The sequence below is a fragment of the Micromys minutus genome, assembly GCF_963924665.1.
Source record: "Micromys minutus genome assembly, chromosome: 4".
In the NCBI taxonomy this organism is placed as follows: domain Eukaryota; kingdom Metazoa; phylum Chordata; class Mammalia; order Rodentia; family Muridae; genus Micromys; species Micromys minutus.
Genome location: NC_137973.1, coordinates 2,694,409 through 2,714,463, shown reverse-complemented (window position 1 = coordinate 2,714,463; position 20,055 = coordinate 2,694,409). Strand labels below are relative to the sequence as shown.

The 20,055-nt window shown below is 39.6% G+C and overlaps 1 protein-coding gene across 1 annotated transcript; it reads right to left on the bottom strand.

Annotated features, from left to right (window-relative positions):
- Positions 1 to 818: 818 nt before the first annotated feature.
- On the bottom strand, positions 819 to 18,360 carry LOC308419422 (vomeronasal type-2 receptor 1; the record flags this gene model as incomplete). The annotated part of the gene is made up of 6 exons (XM_080915150.1): positions 819 to 1,801; positions 3,135 to 3,258; positions 4,945 to 5,175; positions 10,770 to 11,642; positions 14,070 to 14,361; positions 18,125 to 18,360. The coding sequence occupies 6 exons, from the start codon at positions 18,358 to 18,360 to the stop codon at positions 819 to 821; spliced, it is 2,739 nt and encodes a 912-aa protein (XP_080771276.1).
- Between the last annotated feature and the right edge of the window lie 1,695 nt (positions 18,361 to 20,055).

Genomic DNA, 20,055 nt, shown 5'->3' with positions numbered 1-20,055 from the left:
GGTTATGGTGAAGACACTTTAGGAATTGTTCTCTCCCAGACAAACCTGGAGCAATGTCATTCCTCACTTCACAGAAGCTTATGTTTCCCCATTAATTTTATCAGTATTTCAAACCCGTCAGTCTCCTGCCTCTGAAAGCACAGATTATCTTCCAAGAACTGTTTACATCTTAAGCTCCCAGAGAAGGCTTCAGAACAGTAACTTTAATTTCTTTTGTTTTACTTGTACTATTGCTCTGCCTGTGTGTTATTGTGAACCATGTGCATGCCTGACACTCAGAAGAGAGAGAGAATTGGTGCCCCTGGAACTAGTGGCAAACACTTGTGATCCACCTTACAAGACTGAGAAAATTAACATGGTCTGCTTGAAAAGCTGCAGGGTTAACAACTCAGCAATTTCCTCTAGCTTTAGAGCCATAAGGTTAAAAAATGGAACTATTTCAGAGAGGTATCAACAGGAAGAGTAAGGGTCTCCTTGAAACCAGCCACTGTTTTTATTTGATATAAACTTATAAAACAGAAAATTAAAAAAAAAACATTCGTGAGCCATTTTATACAATATCGGATGAATTGTGTTTATTTATAGCCTTTGTTTTAAATCTTAATGAAACGGTTTCCAAATTCAATCATAAGTAACATTCTAATCTATGCGAAAGAGCCTGTCACAGAACAAAATACCATTCACCAGGTTAACTTTACATCAAAACAGCCACAACCAGTAACACCCTATAGAATCAGCAGCTGCTTCACGGACAATATAAAAAGAAAGGCTAAGCTAGGTTGTCATCCAGCCTTCCATGTCCCGTGGAGCTCACAGCTCTACTCATCCAGAACAGTGGACACCGTGGTGTTGTTAAGCTCACTTCCCACAGAAGCTGAGGTCAGCTGGATGCTCCTGTCAACAGTGGGGACTCTTCCACCAACAGTTTCATCAGTGTTCCTCTTTGGCCTCAGCAAGATAATGAAGCACTTGGGAAGAAATAAACAGCCTAACAAGCCATAACTGGATGCCAAAATGGCAAATATCTCCACAGCCACTTTGAATTTGCCTTTGGTGCTCAGGTAAGCAGGGACAAAAGAGATCCAGACAATGAAAAAGACCAGCATCCCAAAAGTGATGCATTTCCCTTCATAATAGTTATCTGGCATCTGGCGAGCCACAAAGGTTGTAAGGAAACACAGCAGAGCCAGAAGAACATCAACCCCGAATATGGAGCACAGAAACTCTATAGAACCTTCATTGCATTCAAAGATGATCTTTACATTCTGAGGTTCAATGTTCTTGAACATCCTTGGAGGATCCAACACCAAGTAAGCTGCGCATACACCAACCTCCCCTACAACACAGATCAGTACAATGAGTTTACGACAAATGGGGTGCATGGATATAAGCCAGGTTTTAGATATGGAAATCCTGTAGGCAAAAAAGAGTGAGATAGTCTTTCCAAGAATGGAAGACAGACAAAGGCAAAAGCCCAGTGCCAGAGTGACCTGGCGGGCCATGCAGGACCAGTTGTGTGGTTTTCCTATGAACAGCATGGAGGACAGCACTGTGATAACCAGAGACATCTGAATGAGGAAGCTCAGCTCCCGGTCATTGGCTTTCACCAGTGGCGTGTGCCTGTGGATCACATACACAACAGTTACTGCCAGGACCACAAGAGCTCCAAATATGGAAAGGATAACAAGGGTGAACCCCAGAGCCTCCTCATAAGCTAGGAATTCCACAAGCTTTGGCACACACTTGTTCTTCTCTGCATTGGACCAGTCATCTTCACTGCATGGATCACATTCCCTTTGGCCTATTGAGAAAGAACAGGGAATTGAGTTCAGTGGGACCCAGTTGTCACTTTTAACTGTGAACAGTCTAGAGAAGTTAAAGACCTGAACAATGTTTACTGGAAATCTGTTATAAAATAGATATCTTATATTTAATAGTGGGGTGGAAATATTCTTGGTATCTATATATGCATTGACAGATTTCAGGTTGTTTTCAACTGCAGAACTTGAGAATTTCTTCTCAATTTCAGCCTTTCTTGAACCTTTTCTCCTTTAACTATCTATTGAAGAAAGAGGTATGTTTCTTCATCAACTCCAGAACAGCCCAGGAATGAGAGTCACAGCTTCTGGGGTAAGTAACCAAAGTGACTGGGGCACAGCTGCTCAAACCCCTTATGCTTTTGTCTCTCATCCAATATCCTCTCATGGAAGAGGATCAATCGTGCACGTGTTCACTCAAATGCCCCCAACTCATGATGCTCATTCCAGTGAGTGATGAGGGAAAAAAGACAAAACCACCAATCCTGGCCCCGAGGCTAAGAAGGCTAAGTCTGGAGGGGGCTCTAAGAAGAACCATTGGTGAACAAGGCAAAGCTAGTTGAGCTGAGGGTTTGCTAGATGATGAAATGGGTCTATTCAATGTTAAGTTAGAAAGTCAGGTCAAGAGTGGTTTTTCTTTCAACCACTCTGACTCCTGGTGTGGACATCTCTGAGTGTGATTCTGTGTGTGGCCTGGGAGAACAGTTGCCAGGTAGTTGTGCAGGTTACCGGTGCTTGTTTTTCACCACAGGCCATTTTATCATTTTTTACACAATTACTTTGAGGACTATCTGACAAAAGACAAAAGCAGTTTTGGTTCTTCAAACAAAAACAAATGGAAATATAAGTAACCCTGGTCCAACTGTGCACACAACAGCAAGCCGGCCCAAGTCACCTTCAGAGAGCTGTGACCTGGCAGGCGGTTACAGCAGCTCATCCACAGCAGCCGTGCAAGGCATGTGCTCTCAGTGCCTTCAACCTTAAGGCCAATGGGTGACCTTTTCCCAACTACTGCTAATGCTGCGTCTACTTAAAAGGAAGTAATGTAAAGATTTTATGAACTTGCTTATATTTCACATTTTATTTATTTTGTTTGGTGTCTCTTTATTAACTTGTTTTGTGGTAGATCTTGTCTTATATTAGAAGTGAAAACCAATGTTTCCTTTGGTCACAGTGCACAGTGATAAATTGTGTTTGTTTCTTGACTTTTGTTATAGGCTGCTTATATCTTTTCAAAAGACTTATAAGAAGTTCCCTTATAACATCCCTTGGATAATTTAATTGTATTACTACCAATGCAAAAATGGCCATGTCTACCTGGTGTCTCTGACACATATCCATCAGCACATGGGATGCAATCAAAGCAGCATATGGGCTGCCCCTGGCGAATCCCCTTCCGGGTCCCTGGAGGACATACTTGTGTGCAGAATGAATCTGGACGCTAGCAAAGACAAAGACAGTAAATATTTTGAAAGCCTCAGAACTTTCCCACTTGTGAAATGTTGTTAGTTCTGGTTTGTATTCCCATGGAGTCACGTCTTTTTTAATAAAAGAAATCAGCCCAGGATACTAAGAAAAGAGAGCAGACAAACTATGACACTATGGAGAGCCTAGAAAGAACTGTGGCTGAAGAACAATATTTCTCTGACTCTGGAATTGCTGAACTAATATAGTGACAGCTCTTTGTCACCTTGGTGACCAAGAGTAAACTAATGTCACATGGAATGCTGCAGATGGGACAGTTTGCTTAGTCTGTTCCCATTAAAAAGAATTTAATACTAATAATCTTCCTGAAAACCTGAAATACATTTCCTGCCAGCATAATCACCCTAATATAATATTAAAATTAAAGATGTTTTATAGATGGTAAAAAAATTAAATTAAGTCAGTTCTAGGGAGAAACTTAAAACATATACAGAATTGTTGAAGAGAAATTGTTCAGAAATATTTTCTTGCTAAGACAATTTATAAATTTTTATGTCAAACATGGAGGGACCTGTCTCATATGTAGCAGAGAATAACCTTACTGGACATCAACGGGCGGAGAGGCCCTTGGTCCTGGGAAGGTTCATTGCCCCAGTGCAGGCGAATGCCAGGGTGGGGAGAGGGGAGGAGGTGGTTTAGGAGGGAGCACCCTTACAGAAGCAGGAGGAGGGGGAACAGGATAGGAATTTCCCAGAGGGAAATCCTGGAAAGGGGATAATATTTGAAATGTAAATAAAGAAAATATCTAATAAAAATTTTTGTTTCAAATACAATCCTTTCATAGCATATATTTTTACAAAGATATATACTTTGAAATACTGAATAAAGGTTATATTCACAAATAAATTTATATCATATTCTAGACATGAGAAAATGTTTCTTTTTTTACTTAATTTTTTCATATAGTAGATTTTGATGATCTTTTTCTCCTCTCATCTCTTCCTATATCTTCCCCTTCTTCCTACCCAGGTACCCTCATGTTCTTTCTCTCCATTTCTTAAGAAAGGAGAAAACAAAGCAAAAAAAAAAAAAAAAAAAAAATATATATATATATATATATATATATATATATATATAACAAAATAAATTCTGAAACAAAACAACTGCCTGAACATACACACACACACACACACACACACACACACACACACACACACACACACACTGGAATTCATTTTGTGTTAGTCACCTATTTCTGGGCATGTTCCTGAAGTGTGGTTGATATATCCAGTAACATTCAATTGAAGAAAACTGATACTCACTTTACCAGCAATTGCAAATAATACTTTTGTTCGTGGTGGACCTGGTACCCACTTCCCACTCCCCATGATGGGATCTCACCCAGTCTGAACCGGTCAGCTCCTGTCCTACAGCACACGCCTCACCACCACACAGATAGAAAAAATGACTATGCTCAGAGTACTTGAGAAGGAACATAGTGACTCTCATGGTTAATAGAAAAATCCTAGTAAATATTCCACAAGTTAAAACCATGAGTCATGTTATATTTTTAAGTATTTATTAGTCAGAAACATTGAATTGTATTTAGAATAATTTCTTAGATTTTAGCCTTCCATTTGTACCTTTAAAAATCTATAAACTTCTATAAATATAAAGAAGATAATATATCAGATCAACTCACTCTTGATGACTCAGTGTTCCAAAATATTGTAGAATTTGTTGGGATAATGAGCTCATACATTCCAGGTCTGAAGTTATATCTCCCAACTGTCATAAAGGAAATTCCTCCATTGTCGTCTAAATGCCAGTTTAGGATATCATAGTGTCCATATTTCAAATCTCCACTATCATCCAGAACTACCCATTTTCCCTCGTGTGATTTAAATTTAATTTCCTTCATATAGTACATTAGCTAGAAAGCAACACAAAATAAAAAAAAACAATAGAAGAAAACATTTTGTAAAAATTCAGTGGTCTAAAAATAATTTTGTATAGAAAATCACTTCGAATCGTTTTTTAATTCATGAAACCACAGTGCTTGTTCTCGGTCTCTCTTTCTTATGGACTGTGACAACCTCTATCCACAGTGTAAATGAAACCCGAAGCATGGTTTGGAATGTGGTGATGTGCTTTAAATGCCAATGTGCACTGCTTCGTAAAGATTTCACTCGGAAGATTCTTGCCAGGTGGTGGAAGCGCTGCCATGTAGGCTAGTCAAAGAATAGGGGAAAGGCAAGAGTTGGTTCTGAGGCTTGGATCTGGAATCTGCGTATGAGCCCGATTGGTTCTTGATCGATTGATCAATAAAGATTCTAGCTGCCACTGGCTGGCAGAAGAGATAGGACTTCCATATTCCCACAGGCAGGCTAGGAGACAGAAGGAAAGAAAAATTCGCCATGCTTTGAAGGGGGAGAGAACCACCAGCCAAGTGAGATCTCATGGGGCGTGGCCATGCCTCTTCCCTGATTTGGCCTGGGGTAGCAGGAGGGCGACTGGAAAAGCAGCTAAGCTAAGGGCAGATTTAAGGTGCTGAGCAGTGAGAGTATAACGGGGTAACTAAGTTGAGGGCAGATTTAAAGATGTTAATCTGGACTAAAGGTAACTTAAGCAACTAAACTGAGGCCAGAATTAGAGGTGTTATGCTGGGGGTGAAGGTAAGGGCATGTTAGCCATGGGAGGCTTAGAAGTGCCTGGCCATTGAGCTAAAAAGCACATTAAAAATAAGCTCTATGTATGTGTGTGTGTAGAGTAGTAGAAACTGCGTACTACAAGGGAAAAGTAGACTTCAGACCAAAAAGGGAGAGCTTCAGAAATCCAGAGAGGAAAGAAAACCGTATGTGAAAGGTGTAAAGAAAAGAGATCAGGACGGACCATTTTGGGGGACTCTGCAAGCTGCTGTGTTCTCTGTCTCTTAGAGATGAGACTAAGGTAGCCGTAGATGTGGCAGGGAGAGAATTACTCTCATTTTAGATATTGTCATCAGTTTTTCTGCTTTGATCACACTCCAGCCCCAGATCCTCCTTACTGATATCAATGGCAGGCTCCAACCAGAGAGTTTATATCCCTGTTTCCCTGCAATGTATGCAAAGCTTTCTGTTCTGGTCCTAGGAATTGTTCCATTCCCTTTCTAAGTAGACAGACCTTGTCTAACTTTCAGGCTGATTTAAATCTCTGTGAAGCTCCAGAGCTCTTGATGCACTTCTGATACCAAGCCCATGTCTCATCATAGCACAGAGTCATCTGGAGCCTCAAAGGGTCAACATACATGGTCTACTTTAGACCCTATGTCACGCAACAAGTTGTTCCTGCAGTAGGAAATTCGTCCACTCCTACCAGCAAGCACTACTGACACAATTACTCTTAAAAAACCACAACATCTTCTTCAAAGGCCTAAATATCTTTTAAAGCTGAAGGCACATTCATAATTTTCTGACTTACTGAACCACTGTAATTCTGTGTGACATCCCAGACTTGGCAATAAAATTGTGAGATAGAGCCTACGGAAGCAGCTGTGAACTGAAGGCCATAGATGAGGCTGTAATCACACTTCACCCTTCTTCTTGGACAGGTAACCTCTAATACCTCCTGATTCACAGTGTCAGCCTTTAAGCCTGCCGTTATCTGTAGTGCCACACTGCCATACTCTCAAACCGCAGTGGCCACCAAATGGATTACCTCTTCACCTAGGTTATCCAACAGCTTACTTTGTTACCTCAAGAACCTTGATGTACTTCCTACCTCTCCGGGCAAGTCTTAGCCAAAGACCTGCCCTCTCTTAACCACCTCCCCCCAGGAGATTAGGCCCCTTCAGGGTATAGATGACTTATTAATCTTGCTGCAGCTCAGACTAATGTACATCGTATCAGAATACTATTCTAATTCTTTACAACTTAGTGGTACATGGATATAAAACTTCTTCAAAGGCCCAAATCTCTCAGCAGAAAGGTCTGGCTAGTTCTTAGGGCTTATATTCAACTGCATGTACATGGAGCCCAGCTAGTCAGGCTTTCAAATCAGAGGCCAGAACATGGTTCAAAAACCACCAACAAGATCACTGGAGCATTTCTCTGGGGAACAACCAATCTGATCAGCAGGCAAAACAAGGGGCATAGCTTCTCCTTCAGGCTACTTTAGTTCCAAATTCCACTCCCCAGTATCCTCTCTACGTCCCTAAGTGGACTCAACAGATTTTAAACCAGGACATCACAGCAACCTTGGGGAATGGTTGCACAGCCCAGAAAAACAGCCTGTTACTCCCTGTATCCTCCCAATGAAAGATTTTTGTTTTCATCAAGCCACACTTCCGGGACCACAGCCATCCATGTTCTAGTTGCAATATTTTCACAAGCACCAGAGGTCCTTGTGGTTCATTTCCAAAGCTTTCCTGGACTGTTGTCAGGCCAATCCTAAACAAACCCTCAGACCACTTTCCTTTTACAACTTGCCCAACATAGTAGAGTATGCCAGAACAAGATTAGACAAAACAGTTCATTCACCTACCTCCATGCAAGGGACTCAAATGCCTGTTAGTTCTTCTGAACACCTTCAGTAGGTGGAGAGAGGTATTTCCCACAAAAATCAAAAGGATCTTATCATTTTTAGAATACATTATCCTTCACTTTGGGATCCTCTGATCCCTAAATTCAGATACTCACCCAGCTTTTGTTTCTAATATCATTCTCAAGATTAAGTATTATTTCTATGTATCCTGGTACCCTCATCTTTGGGTTTTCGTTGGTGGTGGTGGTAGTGGTGGTGGTGATGGTGGTTGGTTGGTTGGTTGGTGTTTGTTTGTTTGTTTGTTTGTTTGGGAGAGTGTCTCATTACAGAACTCTGACTTGCCTGCAACTTGCTGTGTAGACCAGATTGGCCTGGAACTCAGAGGGATCAACCTGTCTCTGTCTCCCAGGTACTGAAAAGGTTTGCACCACCAGAACTGACGTCCTCAGTCTTCCAGGAATGTCGACTGAGCTAGTTAAATTCTTGGAAGAAATCTTACTAAGCTTGTACTCAAGCCAACATTCTTGGTCTATTCTTCTCCCAATTATACTGTCATGATCCTGTATTACTCCAAAATTTTCAACCTATCTCAACCTCACTGAGGTTCTTTGTGGTAGTAGGCCCTTCCTCAAGTCAAACCTTCTGCTAGAACCAGAATTTATTATCTATCTCAGCATGTTACACTTTTCAGATACATGATCAAGGTTGCCGCTGATAGCCAGGACAAAAATGGCCACAAACATGGCTCCACACTTTCAGGATCCCTTCCTTACATTAACTTAAGAGACTAACTAGATCTATCTTAAAATCCTCTTGCATAATAAATGACCACTCAAATCTATGTGAATAGAACTTAACTGAGTCTTCCTTCCAACTTAAGCTACAAAGCCTGCCATTGTGAATTCTTTCGTACGGAGTTAAGAGTGTTCCACCCCCAGAAGCTCATACAATCTCTTCCTCTGAGTATTTTGGAAATCTGATTTCCCATCTGACAAGACTCAGGAAAAACACATCTACAGATACTCCAATTACGCCATGAGTAGCCAGGAAAGTCTGTTATCTCACTGAGCTTTGATATAAATTTATAATTACTCTTTCTCTCTCTCTGTCTCTCTCTCTCTCTGTCTCTCTCTCTCTCTGTCTCTCTCTCTCTCTCTCTCTCTCTCTCTCTCTCTCCTTCTCTCTCATACACACATCCATTCATTATTCTAATAAACAAGATTCTACGAAGTTTGAAGAGTTCACTTTAAACCTATTTATTCAGAGAGGTCTCCTGGATTATTTCTGGACAAAAGTAATCACCTTTAGCTAAATTGTGTTTCTACATTTATATAGAAAGACAAAAATGATGGAATACTGTGTTAAAGACCTGCTCATTGTCTTTTTACTCATATGCCTCTGTCATCAGGAGCTGAACCCACCACCAGAAAGGCACACAATAATAATAACAAACAAGTTTTGAGGAAGAATTATCAGTGAGTAATAAAACTAGTGCACAAAAAGTATACTTAAAAAGCAATACACATTCTCAAATATTCCCAACAAGATAATTATTATTTTCCAAGAGAAGCACCAACTTCATACAGAAAAAAATATGGTGATACTACTATAATTAAGTTACCAAAGTTAATATTACCAGCAATAATGAGAGATATTTATATAATGTGCCTTCCTTTATTTTAATATTTTTATGTAGCCCAGGCTAGTCAGTATATCACTAAGAATAACATCAAATATCTGGTGCTCCTGCCTCTAATTCCTGAATGCTAAAATAATAGACAGGCAGCACATGCTCAGATTTTGTGTGGTCCATGGAATTGAAGCCAGGACTTTGTACATGTTTGAAAAGTGCTCTATCTACTGAGCTATACCTCCAGCCCATGGTATGACTTCTGATAGGCAGAATTTGACAAGATGCAGTATTACTTTTGTGTTGTTTGTGCCAAAAATGCATAAACTCAACCAAATCATAAAGAAGACAAAGCCAAATAGAAAACATTGTAAAAATTGCTGACCAATCCTGATCAAAATTATCAAGTTCAGTGAAAAAACTGGGGGGAGGGTGACACCACAGAGTACTGACTAGTGAGATTTTAAAGTAGAAGGCAAGCAATTGAAAGTCATAGACAAAGGGAAATTCATAGTGTCCAGTCACTGTGGCCTCGGTTGGATTAATAGATTATAGAAGAACCAAGTGGTGGTGGTCAGACAAGGAAGAAGTCACAAGACAGAGATGCTAAGTGGACGTCCTGCAGGGCTGCCGGACCAGAGCAGGATTCTCAAGCTCTGTCTTTCCAGGTAAGGGTGAGAATGTTGGATCAGACCAGACTGTGTAAGACTCCCCGGGCTCCTCTAAGCCAACTGGAATTGCTTAACATGAGATCAAGGGCAAGAAGCACAGAAATAAGTCTTCCAGGGAATGTTGCAGGGACTTCACCCCTGGAAGACACAGCATCCTACATTTCTCACACTACATAAAGACTCCATTCTCTACTGCCCTTCAAGCTAGGTAAGACCACATGACTAAAATATGGCTATGAAAATGTAAGAAGAATTGCATATAACTCCCAGAAATGACCTTCATGCCTTTTACTTCTTGCTGTTAAAAGTACGAGCATGGCATGTGGAACTCAATTATGCTAGACTACAAAATGAAGTCCCATTGTGTGGGTAGGAACAGGAAACTCGAAAAGGCTGGAGTCTCTCTGCCATTTATTTAGTCCTAGAATGTTTACCTTTGGTTTTTATCTATGATTTTAAAAATCAGCTTATCTAGTAAAGGAATTATATTTTGTGAGGAATATAGATTCGATTAATAACAAACCTAATACTTGTGTGGATAAATGAGGACTTAAAACACACATTCAGACCAAACAGGGAAACAATTTCTTTTAAATGGTCATACAAGGAAACTGTGACTATCAAATACAGAAGCAAATCGCTTTAATGGCTATTTGTATTAATAGGTATGAATAGCAGGCTATACCATGAAGTAAAACAACTTACCTGCCAGAATTCAAAGGTAGGTATATACGCACATTCTTTATTTGTACCAAATGGTCCCCGTCCTTCTTGACATCTGCTGAGGAGATCCAGGGCATGAGCTATAGCATACACAGCTTGTTTGACATTGTTCGTGATTCTTAGCTGAGTCAAATCCAGATAGGTATTTTTCAGATCTTTCAGCTTCTCCTCTCCAGTGCAGAGCTGATCAGACATGGCATACAATCTGTCTTCTTTCCCAGTCATATTCACTCTGTGGTCCACATTGTAAGGCACACTGCTGTTGGGCCAGGTACAGTTAAAAGCAGTTTGCCAGAATTCCATGGTCAAGACATCATTTGGATCCTTGCTAGGGTGTACATCATAAAGAAATTCTTTTAATCCTGGTATGACACTTCTGGGTATTGCAAATCCAATGGTTCCACCAAAATAGGGAAAATACTCAGGCTTTGCAATGAGAGCTGAGGTAATCCAGGCTTCGCTGGCTATCCATGTCCTGTCCGTTATGTTATGATGAATCACTTCCAGCACAAAGGGGCTCAGGTCAATGTCAGAAGTATAAAGCACAACGACTTTGGCAGTGGAACTCTTTACTGCCTTAACAGCTTGTTGCATTTTCTCATTGGAGTATACTTTTGGAATGGTTTCAGAGAAAGCAACACAGAGGTTGGCATTCTCCATATTTTCCTTAAAAGTCTTTACTCCATATTTTCCATAATCATCATCAGCTGCAATAGCACCTACCCAGACCCAACCGAAGTGTATGATAAGATTAACCATGGCCTCAGACTGGATCTTATCACTGGGTACCACACGAAGATAAGTTGGAAACTGGAATTTGTCACTAAGAATTGAGCAGGAAGAAGTATAGCCCACCTAAAATTGAAAATATTTATAATTACTAGAAATCCAGAACCAAATCTTAAATTAGAGCTTTCTGAATGTTTTGAGATAGATGGAGCCAAATAGTTCTCAGTTTCCTCCCATTTTTCCATGAAAAATAACTTTTTCCTCTTACTCAATGAGTGGGAACTGCTGATGGAAATTCTTTGGCCTGGGCTGTCAACCCCAATAGGGTTAAGGCAGCCGACAATTGATAAAATTCAGGAGACTAGTTTTCATGGATGGCACTGACAGGTCACTGGCTCTTCCCTTTATCCCTCCTGGAAATATGGTGACTTCCCTGAGTTACAACATCCAGACTCGCCATGACCTTCAGTCTCTCATGCATAAGGGATTCGTCCATACCCCATACATTTGACAGCAGTACTTTCTCTGCTTACACTGTCTCACGCCTCTCCCATCTCAATCAGTTTTGTTCTTTCCTTTCCTTTTTATTTTAAGGAGTTTTTCTTTATTTATCTCATTCTGGCAGGACTTCTGCATGAGTAGATGCTAAAACTTGGATTAACAGAAATACTTCTAACCTCAGGTCTAAGCAATTTTCTACAACAAAATTTCTTAACACTCTCATTTTATAGGCCCAAAAGTATGCCCAGCAGCAAATCACTTTTGTAATTTCCTCAGTAATCCTTACATTCATTTCTCATCTTTAGGGAGTTGATAATGGAAGTTAGGTCACTCACCATATGTGGGTGACCTTTTTTATGCATTTCTTTATCTTAAGTCTCCACATCACTCATTCACTTTCCTATGTTACTAATGCATCACAGTCAGTAGGGTCTTCTCTAGAGCTGTCAGCCCCTTCATGAAGTCAGTTTACTCCCATGTTCTCTTTCTTAGTCTTTGGTTTGATTCTTAATCCTTTGGCTAACATCTATACTTTTCTTTAGAATCATACAATCAGCAAGAGCTTAGAAGCTATCCACAGGAAAGTACATTTTTGAAGAAGCAAAGACAGGACTAAGGTGGGCAAAGATTCATGGGTAAAGTGCTTGCCATGAAAACCTGATGACTTAAGTTTCATCCCCAAAATCTAAGTTAAAAAGAATAGATGTAGTGGCATATATCTCAGCATTTCTATAGCAAGATGGAGGCACAGAGAGAAGAATCAGCCAGAAGCTCATGGGACACTTAGCCTGGAGTATACTAGACAGCAGCAGCAACAAGAAAATCCCTGCCTCAACTAAGTGGAAGGCAAAGGCTTACTGTAAAATTGTCCTCTAACCTCCATTTTTATGCCGTGGACAATATTTATGTATATAGTTGCACATGTACAATAAGTTGTAAAGTTGTTTCAGCTTTTGATAGTATCCCAAATGATATCATTTTGTGAAACTCTCAAACCCATTTTAGAATGTGAGTATGATGACTTAGGTCATGACTAATAGATACAATAGAGACAAAGGAAAAACCAAAATATAGCCTTTTTCAGCTATTGATCAACTGCCAAGTGTTTATTCAGTACTGTGGAACTTGGTGAGTAGTGAGAAGTATGTAATCACTGCATCGCAACTCAGTCAAGTAACTGAAACCACCTCTCAGTAAGCTCCACCTCTCATGGCTGAAGCTTAGTAATACAGTGTCACTAAGAACACCATCCCACCCATCCTAGACTTAGTTACACAATGTCACTAAGAACACCATCCCACCCATCCTAGACTTAGTTACACAATGTCACTAAGAACACCATCCCACCCATCCAAGACTTAGTTACACAATGTCACTAAGAACACCATCCCACCCATCCTAGGCTTAGTTACACAATGTCACTAAGAACACCATCCCACCCATCCTAGGCTTAGTTATATATACAATGTCACTAAGAACACCATCCCACTCATCCTAGGTTTAGTCATACAGTGTCACTAAGAACACCACCTCGCCTATTCTAGGCTATATCCTAGCTTATCTCAACTTCTTCTGCCTTTCTTATTTTCAATAATATATAAACCGTGTATTTTTTAAATATTTTTGTTTATTTTTTGAGGCAGAGTTTCTTTGTATAAGCCTAGTTGTCTGGAAACTAACTCTGTAGAGGAGACTAGCCTCTAACTCAGAGTTCTGTGTACCTCTACTTCCTGAGTGCTGGAATTAAATGTCTGCCACCATTGCCACCGTGTGGGTGGGTGTTCACGAATGTGTATGTGCATGTGTGCACATGGGCGTGTGCGTGTCCATGTGCATTTTCGGGCTTTCATGAGTTTATGTACTGCATGCATAAGGAAGCCTCTAAAAGCCAAAGGGTGTGGGGGAAGGGGACCTTCAGATCCTCATAACTGGGGTTTCAGATGGTTGTAAACTACCCTATCAGTTCTGGGGACTGACTCTAAGTCCTCTGCAAGAACAAGTACTCTTAACTTCTTAGCCATCTCAAGTACTCAGCACAATATTCTGACATACCTGAGGCATATAATACAACCCTAGAACTCTTGAAGCAGCAACTGACAAGGATGATCCCCCTGCTCCAACCATAGCTGCCAGAATTGATCCAGTGCTGTTTCTAAAATTGGGTTTGAATTCTTCCTGCCCTGTAAGAAACACCAGAGATGACTCCATTGCTTTGGAGATAGTATAACAGGAATCAAAGATCTGGTAGCCCAGAGTGTGGTTGGGCAAAATGTCCTTCCTCTCATTAATCTCCTTGATGGTGTGGATCATGGTCTTCATCCAGCGGAAACCCCGGAAGTTAAACCTGGAAAGGAAGAGCTTTTGTGAGGCACTGGTAGTTGAGGTGGGGGTGGGGCCTTTCAGGGAAGGAGATTCAGTTCAATGAAGGATTACAGCCTTTTGGTGAAGCAACAGTGGGCATCTCAGTTGTCTGCATGCATCAAATTTTATTCAAGTGACTCATATTCACTATTGATTAGTAATCTTGGCAAGCAACTTTTGGATTTTTTTTACTATATATCTTTTATATGATGTGGTTTTCTGAAATGGTCAATTCTCTCTCTTCTAGTCAGAATATTCTTTACCAGCAGACAGATACACAACAGTCTCTTTGAACATATTTTCCCCATTCACTGAAAGTCCATGAGTGCTATATGATTCTTCTCCTTACCTGAACCTATGCTCTTCTGAACACTAACTGTAGTTATAAAAACCCTAAAATACATTGAAGCACTTAAGACGGGAGTACAGTAAATCATGACAAGAATTATGTGTAATACAATTGTAATTGCATAACCCTTCTCTGAGATTTTAGTTTTAATATTGCAGAATATTTATTGTTTCTCACATATAAAGAGAATCATGATGCATCAGACTTTTAATTCTTTAGCAATTAAAAACAATATTGCAGTTCAATATCACATTTTTTCAATTCTCCCTATGTTTGTCAACTAGCTCTTCTATTTTCTTCTTTTTCCAACATAAAAGCAAATTTTAACTTATTAAAGCCAAGTACCCCAATATGACTTCAATGTGTCTTTAAATCTTTTATAAATATTTAACCTTGTCTTCTGTTTAGTAAATTTTTTATTAAGTATCCAACAACAGAATACTGGAGAGTTGCTCAACATTTAAGAACATTTGTTGCTTTTGCAGAGGGTCTGGGTTTAATTCCCAGCACCCACATGGATGTGACAACTATTCCTAACTGCAATTTCAGATCTGATATCCTCTCCTGGTGGCCTCCACATGCTTCACACATGTACATGTTACACATAGATGCATGAAGACAAAACAATAAAAATTTATATGTTAAGGATCACACACTAAAAAATAAATCTAACAATTTTAAAAAATATATCAATAACAAATATCCCTTTGGAACAATGAAATTCCCTTTCATGTCATCTTAATTGAATTTTCATATAGGATGTAGTTTCATTGGTTTCTCAGACAGTATCACACAATATTAAAAGAATAAGCACAGAAAATTAGCCAAGCAGTTAAAACACCACAAAATGGTAAATGCAGCCATCAAGGTAGATAAGGAACAGTGAGCCTTGTAGGGACGTCTAGCCCTGGAGGAACACAGCCAAGCTGAGGCTTAGAGGATGACACGCAGAGAGAAGGAAAATTCTCTTTTTTCAAACAGTGTTGGGGCTCTGCAACAGGAGAACATGTTATTATCAAGGAATGGGAAAATCAGTAATTAGGGGAGATGAGGGTGGAGAAGTGCAGTAAAGAAACAAGAGAGCAGGAAACGCCACAGCAACACCCCCGCTGCTGTTTCCAGACTAACAGTAAGACCATCAGCGTTTAAAATAAATGTAGCTGTATAGTTTTTAAAAGAAGATGAAATTTTAAGAGCTAAAACAATATTTGCCTGCTTTGAACTAGTGACTCCAACCCTTAAGACATTAACTGAGAAAGTGCTCTTCCCACAGGGAGAAATCTACCCCCAAAGGGCAGTACAGAGGTTTTCATAGTACTGTAAAACTAGAACATCTAACGTGCTCACTGATAGAGCCTCAATTGTATAAGAATATTTCCCATCATTACAAAACACTCCATTTAGAATCTGATACGGCAGTAAGAAGACAATTGTAAGAGAAATGGACAGTGTGAAGACTTCCTATAATCAGTGCTGTGTGAGAAGTGTTTTAAGGATTAGCAGGGAAATTACTTTAAATCATTATAGGATAATCACTAAAAGGATGAGATTTGAAATAAATCTTCCTTTATTGATTAATTTTTATTACAATGTTCACAACATTTCATATCTAAAACTCCTCTTATGACTATCAAGCAAAACGTAAAATACTCCGTTTTTTCTATTTCATTATTTTTTCTATTCAAGAAACATTTTCAAAATAATACAATGTCTTCCTGTTTTATATACATGGACAGCTGAAATTAGTATTGAGTTAAAGTTGCTTATTTCAGAACAGAATTTCTCCAAACTCCAAGTTGAAGCTCTTAATCAGCTAGTTAAAGCTTATGATTAAATATATAAAATTAATATTGCTTAATTTGACCTTGGATTCTGAACACTACGTAGACCTTTGGAAGGAAAAGTTGAATTATATGGAAGAAAAATAAGAGGCTTGAAAAGCACTGGGGTCTGGTAGATAGAAGAAAATGCTGATGAATGTTTGTGGAAAATAGTTATAAAGATCTAATTTTAAAGAAATATATTTTAACATTGTAAGACCAAGATGTAACCACTCAAATCATAATTTCAACAATTAAACAAATCCCAAAGTAACCCTAATTAGGGAATTATTTTAAATAGGCCATATTTGCTTCTCTCCACTCCTTCAACTACAATATAATAAGATATTTTTAAACAAGAGAAATGCATATTCTGAAATCTGTGTACTAGCCTTTACCTAGTAAGGGGGGAGAAACCTTTGGAAGTTCCAGTGCGGGGTGTAGCACTATCAGTGTGCTCCATTGCGAAGTGCTCTAAGTTCTCATCTCAAGTTGTTGGCAATTAAAGTGAGAACTCCTGATGTAAAATAACACTGAGGTAAAGTAACTACAGTAATCTAGCTGTAAGTAGTGCGGTGTCTTCTTCCTCCATTTCCTCTGCTTCACTATAAGAGTGGGAAACAGTCCTAGGACTGGGGTGGGATACAGCAGGAACCTCTGTATTTTCTGAAGATATAGAGATGATTATCACCCTCCACACAATGACATATCACATATGGAGCATGGAACATATGAAAGAAAAGCTGTGATCAGTGAAGATGTGAGCTAGCAGAAACCACTAGATACACACTGTGCACTGGCAACTGTAATGGCCTAGAAGCTTCAGGGAAATGCCTGCTGTGTTAGGTCACATTTCCAACTGTGTGTGTGTTACAGTTACAACTATGCAAAGGCAGAATATATGTGTTTGTATTTATATATACATTGAATGTAAAATATGAATATATATAAATACAAGAAATAATACAGAAAGAGGAAAAATGTTGCTTTCTAATAACAATAAACTTACTGATAATTGCTTTGCTTTATTAATATGTGGCATTCATGTGTGTGTGTGTGTGTGTGTGTGTGTGTGTGTGTGTTTGCGTTACACATAGTTGTCCTATCCATGCTTTGCATTTCTCACAACAGATTACAGATTATAGTATCAGGCACGGATCTTATTTCCTAAGGTGGCAACGTGGAAGTACCAATACCATGGACAAAAGCCTGCCAGGGTAGTTCTTGCTCAGATACATCAGTGCTCCCCTGCAGTGCGCTTCTCTTGAAAAGCATTTTAGTCTCAGCTAGTAAACAATAAAGCTGCAATGCTTCATAATTCTGCATCTGTTCTTCTGAAACCTCAGTGCACACATGAATCAACAGGAGTCTTCTAAACACATAGGTTCTGGTTCTGCAAATCTGGGTGGAAATCCTTAACTCTACACACCTAGTAACCTCTTTGCTGCTGCTGCACCACAGAGCACTCTGTGAGAAGCAATGTTCTGCACAGCATCAGGACCCCAGCTGGAGACCCAAGCCCACGCTCATCACCACTCCCACCCCTACCTGAATCGACAAGAAAGAAGATGGCTTACCCTTCACACATGGGTGAAACCGGCTCCAAAATAGACTCATCTACTGGGATGATTCTGGAGTGGATAGGAAACAGTCCTGCAATGACAAGTGAATGGTTTTTGGCATCTACATATCCAGACAAATTAAACTTGGCCATCAACCTGCATTGTACTTCCTCTGTTTTGTTTTGAGCACCCAATTCAGCCCACAAAAATGCAAGAAATCCCAGTGCTAAGCATATCTTGTTACTGGCCATTTTAATATGATGAGTTTTAAGAAACTGAGTAGCCTGGAAACCACACACGCTTTAGTGAAGCTCCTTGATTGAGTGTATATGCGGATGTCCCAGTGGACTTGGCTTGTCACTACTTGCTACATAATTTTCATGTCTCAATCACAGGCCTTGCAATCACTTGCAATTTCTGGATCTGGACTAGGAGCCGAGTAACCCTGTGAGAAGAACTTTGGAAGATCCCCGTATTCTTTGGAATAATAAATGATAGAAACGTGGATTCTGAGTTTAAGATTCATTTTAATGTAGAAAGTATCCCCTTTTGTGTAGCATTGAGTCTCACTACAGCCAATTCCATGGTCTTCTCTACTCCAAAGGTAAGGAACAAAACCCTACTTCATCATAAAACACCAGAAGAGGTGACAGGAGTCTTGTTACTTCATTGATGACTAGCACACTAACAAAACACCTTAGAAAAATTCTGTATATACTTAATGAGCTTTTTCACACATACCATTTTCTTTATCCTTTAACATCAGAAGTACTACTCTCGGCAATCACTATAGACTCAGGCTCAAATCTCTGGTTTCTTCTAAAAGGAATCTTCCTCCCTACCTCCCTCTTTCCTTCCCTCCAGTCTCTCCTCTCTCTTCCTTCCCTTCTCCCTCCTCTTTCTCTCGTTCCCCATTTCTCCTTCTCCTTTCTAATCTCTAACCCCACCCCACCACCATTCTAATGCTGAGCCACACAATTCTAGTACATATGCTTTCTTTTTCACTAGACTTAGCTCAAAGACAAATCTCACTTAAAAGATCGATTTGCTGTTCTTTCAGTCCTTTCCAGTTGCCCTCTCACCCCCATCTCAAACATCTCCTAAGCCCTTTGTCCTGGGAAGGCTTGTTTCCCCATTGTAGGGGAATGCCAGGGTGATGAGGTGGGAGTGGGTGGAAGGGAGGGGAAGCATCCTCATAGAATCAGGAGAAAAAGGAATGAGAGAGGGGGGTTAACATTTGAAATGTAAATACATAAGCTATCCAAGAAAAAAGAAAAAAAAATCTCTCCTTGGAGTATATATAAAATATAAAATTAATATTTTCAGAAAACAGCCCACCCAATGTATTAGATCTTGATATCAGTATAGACCCTTTTATTATGCAACTGGTCTCCACAGCATTACTCACAGACGCAATAAAACCTTTACAAAATGGATGTACACTGGAAATGAATCTAGCTTTAATTGCCATCCTAAGGCATAGAATAAGCTAAAAGTATGCAATATGGAGATTTTGGGTTATATATGGTCTAGTCAAATGATGGAGTGCAAAGCCTTTTAGACCTTGTTCCTAAGAACAAAAATACACAAGCAGCTGGAGAGATGTGCCAGTAGTTAAGCATGCACACAGAGGCCCTGCTGTACCCACACTAAGTAGCTTACAACAGTTTTCGATTTCAGTTCCAAGGGGTCTGACACCTCTTCTGGCTCAGCGGGCACCTATATGCACACTATCCACATAGTTTATATAAAGGAACACATACACTCACCACTAATTTTTAATTAACCTTCAAAAACACAGAAGAAAATCTCACCATGTGCATAAAGTGAAATTATAGTCTAAGTTTCTAGAATTTACCAATAAATGGTAAGACCTGTGTATTTCTTTCTTAAAAGTAAAATAAAACTGCCAAATAGAAATCAGAAGAAACAGAGTTTCCCTGGCC